Source organism: Ammodytes marinus, assembly GCF_949987685.1.
Source record: "Ammodytes marinus genome assembly, chromosome: 9".
In the NCBI taxonomy this organism is placed as follows: Eukaryota; Metazoa; Chordata; class Actinopteri; order Uranoscopiformes; family Ammodytidae; genus Ammodytes; species Ammodytes marinus.
The window spans coordinates 32,652,475-32,659,974 of NC_137213.1; the positions used below are offsets into that span (position 1 = coordinate 32,652,475).

General features: G+C 40.7%; 2 protein-coding genes across 2 annotated transcripts in view; one reads left to right on the forward strand and one right to left on the reverse strand.

The window, feature by feature from the left end:
• smg7 (SMG7 nonsense mediated mRNA decay factor) overlaps window positions 1-3,860 on the reverse strand; it is a 21,871-nt gene extending 18,011 nt beyond the window's left edge. The window contains exons 1-3 of the mRNA XM_080034195.1: window positions 3,764-3,860; window positions 1,473-1,504; window positions 346-463 (exon numbers count right to left, since the gene is read on the reverse strand). Of these exons, the coding sequence (XP_079890321.1) occupies window positions 346-463; window positions 1,473-1,504; window positions 3,764-3,789 (176 nt within the window). The 5' untranslated portion in view covers window positions 3,790-3,860. The remainder of the gene's footprint in view (window positions 1-345; window positions 464-1,472; window positions 1,505-3,763) is intronic.
• A 2,584-nt stretch (window positions 3,861-6,444) lies between these two features.
• The window catches only part of nmnat2 (nicotinamide nucleotide adenylyltransferase 2), a gene marked incomplete at its 3' end in the record, with an annotated part of 10,439 nt that continues 9,383 nt past the window's right edge, over window positions 6,445-7,500 (forward strand). The window contains exon 1 of the mRNA XM_080033577.1: window positions 6,445-6,539. Coding sequence (XP_079889703.1) covers window positions 6,455-6,539 — 85 coding nt within the window. The 5' untranslated portion in view covers window positions 6,445-6,454. The remainder of the gene's footprint in view (window positions 6,540-7,500) is intronic.

The window sequence follows — 7,500 nt, forward strand, 5'->3', positions numbered from 1 at the left end:
TGTGTGTGTGTATGTGTGTACCTGTGTTTGTTCCTGAGTGAGTGTGTCCCTGTGTCTGTCTGTCTATTCCTGTGTGTTCCTCAGTGAGTGAGTGAGTGAGTGAGTGAGTGAGTCTACATGCAGACTCATAATCGGTTAAATAAACAAATTAGACCTCAACAGGACTTGTAAAATGCATGTAAACACCTTTATCCGATCTACTTTGCACACAAATCGGCACAATAACGGACAAGCGAAGTCGGATAAGAACACCTAGATAACTCGTTCATAGTCGAGATTCTACCTGCATGTATACAGGATCGAATATCGCATGTGTGTGTGTGTGTGTGTGTGTGTATTACTTACAGGTCTTGTTCCACCTTCTTGTCCAGAGCGTACTCCAGGTCTGTGACGAGCATCTTCTGGTACAGATCCTGTAGCGCCTGTCTGGAGGTCCACACCTCTGCTGCTCCTAGCTTTGAGTCTGCAACACATACAGGCAGGCGCACACACACACACACACACACACACACACACACACACACACACACACAAAATTCAAGGACTTTTCCAGCACTTAAAAGGTGGAGTCAGTGATTCTGGAGAACGCTTGTTGTCAAAATCACTTTTTATAAAAATCAGTGAATATCTCCTCATGACCCACTACCTGTCTGTACTGTGTGTGCGCTTAAACAACACGTTGCTAGCTACGGTGGACCTCCTTAGTTTACATTCCCTTTGTTTACAAACCAGTTTACAGAGCCTAGGCTGTGTGTTTATACCAGATTTTTCAGCGCACAAACAGTACAGACAGGTAGCAGATCATGAGGAGATATTCACTGATTTTGACAACAAATAAGTTTGACAGGAAGTAGGGATGTCCATGGTTAACCGTTAAGAAGATCTTTAACCGGTTAATACTAAAGGTTAAACGGTTAAAAAAAATTAAATCATCCTAATTTCTCTGAAATCCGGACTCTTATTTTGAAATCGCTAAACCGGATGTAAGAATGCCAACTGACGGTAAAGAATGAAAAGAGTCGTATAGGCTACTCTCAACTTTATAATAGGTCCATGGTACGCTCCCAGAAAGATAGCCAGTCACAACACTCCCCTGCCATTTAAATTGGCTACTGGTCCCTGTTTGTTTTTAAATTAATATGGAGGTCCTTGGTACAAAAAAAGGCTGGGAGCCCTGCTATAATGTTTCATGTATTTCACTATAAATAGGCTACATTAAATCTTAACGGTTAACCGGTTAATAACCGTTAATTCTTGTGGTTAACCGGTTAAAGAAAAAAATCTAAATGGACATCCCTAAGCATTCACTAGAATTGCTGCTGACTCTGAAACGTATATACAGTATATGGGGAAAACATGCTTATAATTCCATAGTATACATTGCCCTGTCTGTTTCATTGAAGGGTGTTTAAGTGATGTAGATTTATAATCACCTAATAAAGCGATTGAAGAAAAACAGCATGAAGACTCACCTGTCATGTCCGCCTTCAGGGCCTCTGCCTGTCTGCTCAGAGAAACACAGAGGAGGAGAGGTTAGAGCAGCACAGAGAGAGAGAGAGAGAGAGAGAGAGAGAGAGAGAGAGAGAGAGAGAGAGAGAGAGAGAGAGACAGACAGAGAGAGAGAGAGACAGACAGACAGAGAGAGAGAGAGACAGAGAGAGAGACACACACACACAGAGAGAGAGAGAGAGAGACAGAGAGAGAGAGAGAGAGAGAGAGAGAGAGAGAGAGAGAGAGAGAGAGAGAGAGAGAGAGAGAGAGAGAGAGAGAGAGAGAGAGAGAGAGAGAGAGAGAGAGAGAGAGAGAGAGAGAGAGAGAGAGAGAGAGAGAGAAAGACAGACACACAGACAGACACACAGGCACAGTGAGTGAGAGATATATACACAGACACACAGACAGACACACAGAAAGAGAGAGAGAGACAAACACACAGAGAGAGACACACACACACAGACAAACTCACTTGCACACGACACAAACCGTAGACACTCACTCTCTCACACACACACAGCAAGAGAGAGTGAGGAAGGGAGAGAGACACACACAGACAGACAGACAAACTCACTTGCAGAGACACAACCGTAAACACTAACAAACATAAACACACACACACACACCATGGCAACTACAAAGCAACACTTGACCTCACACACTCTCCAGTAGCATTAAAACACACTCTTGCTGCAGCTTTAATTCAAACATTGACAGCTCACATGACGGATCGGACTGTATCTCCCAGTGAGAACACACAGGCCAAGACCGCCAAAACGCATTGTGAAAGGTGTCATTTAATACTCTCCTACACACACACACACACACACACACACACACACACACACACACACACACACACACACTCTCCTTAAAATTATATTACAATTATTTTTTCCGATTAAGCATTTTCCAAAATGTCCAGACTGTGTACGAACGAACCCTGATTTAAAGACCTACTTCACCGGTTTGAATATGAAGGTGTATTGAATTATGAGATCCTATGTAGTATAAATGTGCGAAAAAAATTGAAATCGGTTCATCCTAGCCTGAGAAAAGGCAGAAAGAGTGTTTTTTTTTAACCCTATATTTCTCTTTCTCGTGACATCACAGAAAGAGAAATATAGGGTTAAAAAAAAACTTACTTTGTAAATATAACCCTATATTTCTCTTTCTGTGATGTCACGAGAAAGAGAAATATAGGGTTAAAAAAACACTCTTTCTGCCTTTTCTCAGGCTAGGATGATCCGATTTTAATTTTTTTGCACATTTATACTACATAGGATCTCAGAATTCAATACACCTTCATATTCAAACCGGTGAAGTAGGTCTTTAAGATGAGATTCAATGGAGCCGCAGCCAAACCGACACTTGTAGCCAAATGAACTAACGAAACATTGTGATGTATATATCGTCTTTTTCATAAGCATGACCTCAACATATTATCAAATAATATCAATTCTGGATCAATTATTTAGGCTTTTGACTTCGGTATTTGAATAATCCTGCCTAGGGCCTTGAGATTAATCCTAAATGTAGAATAAAGCGCAGACACAGTAACACACACAAAACAGACACATATATATACACACACACACGGCTATACTTGTGAGGACATTCATTGACATAATGCATTCCCTAGCCCCTTACCTTAACCATCCAAACTAAATGCCTAACCCCAACCCTTACACTAACCCTAACATAAACCTAATTCATACCTGAACCTTAAAACCTTGTGTTAACCCTCAAACAGCCCTTTAAAGGCCTGTCCTTAAAACCTAGTGTTAACCCTCAAACAGCCCTTTAAAGGCCTGTCCTTAAAACCTAGTGTTAACCCTCACACAGCCCTTTAAAGCGTTTTATAGACACACAACAACTGGTTGCTAACTGAAACTGGGCTCTACCTGGACATACGCAGACAGAAGCTAAAGCTAGCTAGCAATAACACACTGAAATTAAAGCGGTAAAATCACGAATTTCGCCCTAAATCCACGCCATAGCAGATATTTTAATCACATATATCCCTAAAAACAGTCCAGTCTATGTTAAATACCTCACATATTTGACTTAATTTGAATAGATTGGCGGGTATGGCGTTTGTTTTGTTGATATGTGAAGCTAACAGTTAGCCAGTTAGCTTTGAGGTTAGCTTGCCCCCCCCTAACCGAAACAAAACAAGTCCCACCTGCTTTAGCCTGAACTAAACAACATATATAAACCGAATATCTTTCCACCGGGCAGCCTGGTGTGTGTGATACGGTTCCCCGCTTACCGTAGGTAGTGCGCGGGGAGGCTCATGGCGCCCAATCGTTCATACAACGACAACGAAGGCTCCGGATGCTAAGAATGCTATTGCTGCTCCCGGCGCCATGTTGGTTTGTTCCTGTCTGTCTGACAAGAGGCAGCAAGAAGGGGGGTGTAAAACGGGGGATAAAATAATATAAATATAAAACAACTTCTATTAAATGAAATAAATGATTTGATTTAATACTAAAACAAAATAATTCTAAAGAAATAAAATATATTTAAATTAATTTATAAAAATGTATGTAGCCTATGTAGTTTTTTTTTATAAAAAGATAATAATAAAATAAAATAATTCAAATAAATGTATTTAAAATAAATTAAGATTAATAATAATCTGTCTGACAAGAGGCAGGAAGGTTGGGTGTAGAAGGGGGATAAAATAATATAAATATAATAAAAAATATAGATAAAATATTTGATGAAATACTAGAGTAAAATAATTCTAAAGAAATAACTAAATGAAATAACAAAATATATTAAAATTAATTACATGAAATATATATTATAAGTTTATATATATACTGTATATTATATATAAAGAATGCTATTTTCATATGTATTTATTAATTAAAGGTGTAGTCAGTGATTCTGGGAAATGCTTGTTGTCAAAATCACGTTTTTGTCAAAATCAGTGAATATCTCCTCACGGTCCGCTACCTTTCTGTACTGTGTGGGAGCTGTACATTTTTTTTTTTTTTAAATACAGTGTTAATAAACAGCCTAGGCTTTGTAAACTGGTATGTAAACAAAGGGGGCCCATGCACCACAGCTAGCAACATGCCTGTGTACAGAGCCTAGGCTGTGTATTAACACTGTACACACAGTATGAACAGGTAGCGGATTGTGAAGAGATATTCACTGATTTTGACAAAATATTATTCTCCAGAATCGCTGACTCCACTTTTTAAACCTGCAGTGTGTAGAATTTTGGGTTTTATTTCCTAGCAGATTTTGTAGAAAGTAATTATAATATCCATAAGTACATTTAATTTAGTGAATAATAGCTGACATTTTTTTTTTTATTATTTATTTTCCCCATAGAAAGGGTCTCATATATGTCCATATTTCTGCATATTTTGGACCAAGGCCTAGTGCAGCCATCTTGAAAGTGTCATAGTTGGAATGTCATCAGGTGCATTGTTTAAAATTTAGAATCGTTCTTGTCCTTGAAGGCCACTGTAGCTTCTGTTATTATTCAAAAGGGGTGGGGTTACCCAGGGAGCGTATCATTCTAGAACTTTGTAAAACTTTCTTGATGATGTCATATTACACACTGCACCTTTAAGTCGTACTCAGTTGTATTCCAAATGACTAATCGTCTAAATCAGCTAATATTTCACCATCCACAACCTGTCCATAGTGTGTGTGCACTGAATTTTCTTTCCAGTGTTTATACACAGCCTAGGCTCTGTAAACGGCTGTCTAAACGCTGTGGCTTGGTACGTCAGCTCAGTTCGGCAGGGGTTTGTTTTTCCATTACAGTGGTGCGTTTGTGTGAATTAAACTGATTATAGCTCTTAATACGTCTATGGATTATAGTTAAAGTGGTAAAGTTACTTTATGAGTCAATTGTTACATTGAAATTTGTCTTTTCTCATCTCCCCTCTCAAGTCCCCACACTCCAGAGGGGGTCAGAGTGCAGGGTCAGCCATAGCACAGACAGACAGACAGACAGACAGACAGACAGACAGACAGACAGACTCCAGAGGGGGTCCTCACACAGGGTCAGCCATAGTACAGACAGACAGACAGACACACTCCAGAGGGGGTCCTCACACAGGGTCAGCCATAGTACAGCGCCCCTGGAGCAATTTGGGGTTAAGTGTCTCTTGCTCAAGGACACAACGGTAGAGATGGTGGGCACCCAGTAACCATGAGGTCTCTGGTTCCTCCTCCCAGTAACCATGAGGTATCTGGTTCCCCCCAGTAACCATGAGGTCTCTGGTTCTTCCCAGTAACCATGAGGTCTCTGGTTCCTCCTCCCAGCAACCATGAGGTCTCTGATTCCTCCTCCCAGTAACCATGAGTTCTCTGGTTCCTCCTCCCAGTAACCATGAGGTCTCTGGTTCCTCCTCCCAGTAACTATGAGGTCTCTGGTTCCTCCCAGTAACCATGAGGTCTCTGGTTCTTCCTCCCAGTAACCATGAGGTCTCTGGTTCCTCCTCCCAGTAACCATGAGGTCTCTGGTTGGATCCCCGGCACCGGACAGGAGGGTGTTAGTAGTAAAACTAGTGGTGGCTGCTATTACATCTACGGTGCCCACCATCTCTACCATTGTGTCCTTGAGCAAGACACTTAACCCCTCCTATGTCAATATGAAAAGCCTCAATCTAAACTCGTAAAAAAACAAGGGATTATACACTAATTAAAACATACTGATGAATATCATATCATGTTACATTTTTACCAAGTCTAAAAAATTCTCTCCAATAAAGTATACACACTGCTCCTTTAAAGTGTTAATAACACAGACAGAGACGTCACTTCCTGCCGCAGCCTCTCCCTCTGCAGCGCGAGCCTGCATCCCAAAAACACACAACCACCAACGGCCAGGACACGCGCGCTATAGGGCCAGCGAGGACCGACAAACACATACACACACAGAGACGTTCAGAGATTGTTATACAATAGACAGATTTACAGACATAGAAATACGATGACAGAAGCCGCGAAGACACACGTCATCTTGCTTTCATGTGGCAGCTTCAACCCGGTTACGAAGGGGCACATCCATATGTTCGGTGAGAAAATACACATCTATATTTATGTATTTATTCATGTTTCTGTATAAGTATGTCTCAATCTATAACAGGGACATTAGCGTAATGTGTGTGTGTGTGTGGGGGGGGGGGGGGGGGGGGCTACTCTTGCTCGAGAAATCACTGTAGGCCGATGATGATAAAAATGCATGCGCCGATTCCAATTCCAATTCAAAACAGTCACTCGTTCGTTATAAAGGAAGACGTCTGAGCATTGAGATAGATTTATTTAGTCATTTATCTGTTTATTCATATCTGAGTTTGAGCTAGGAGTCAGTTAAATACGAATGAGGTTAGGCGTGTGTGTGTGTGTGTGTGTGTGTGTGTGTGTGTGTGTGTGTGTGTGTGTGTGTGTGTGTGTGTGTGTGTGTGTGTGTAGGCTATGTATGGTCGCTGTCCATCGCTGTGGTGCTGAAATGGGCGACGGCTCGTGAACGCAACGGAAACAAAACAAAACAAAAGACAGCATAGCATACAAATATAATAGCCTTTTATACGCTAATAAAAGGCTAAATATTTTTGGCTTAATCTGTTATCTAGCATTAACAGGCCCGTTACTAAGGCGAAGATGTTTTGGCGTAAGGCATGAGGCCTCGCGCAGCGTGTGGCGCAGCCCAGAAATGAAATCAACACAGATCCAGTTTCTCAAGACAGATCAGAAAAACTGTTAACATTTACCTGTAGTTAAAAATGCTAAAAGATCACTTCCTGTGCTTTATATTATGGAGAAAATCCGTTATGAGATTTCAGGGAAAGCAGAGAAGTTTAAACAGATATGTCAGCCTTTCCTGGACTATATAACAGCACTGAAGGGACCTACATGACACCTCGTTGACTTTTTATTTTCTGCTTAACATTTGCCTTTAGTTTAAACAATGTCCTTAGAAACCTGTAAAGTAGAATATACGCCATGTTGGCTGTTTATTTTGTCTTTTGTTTGTGT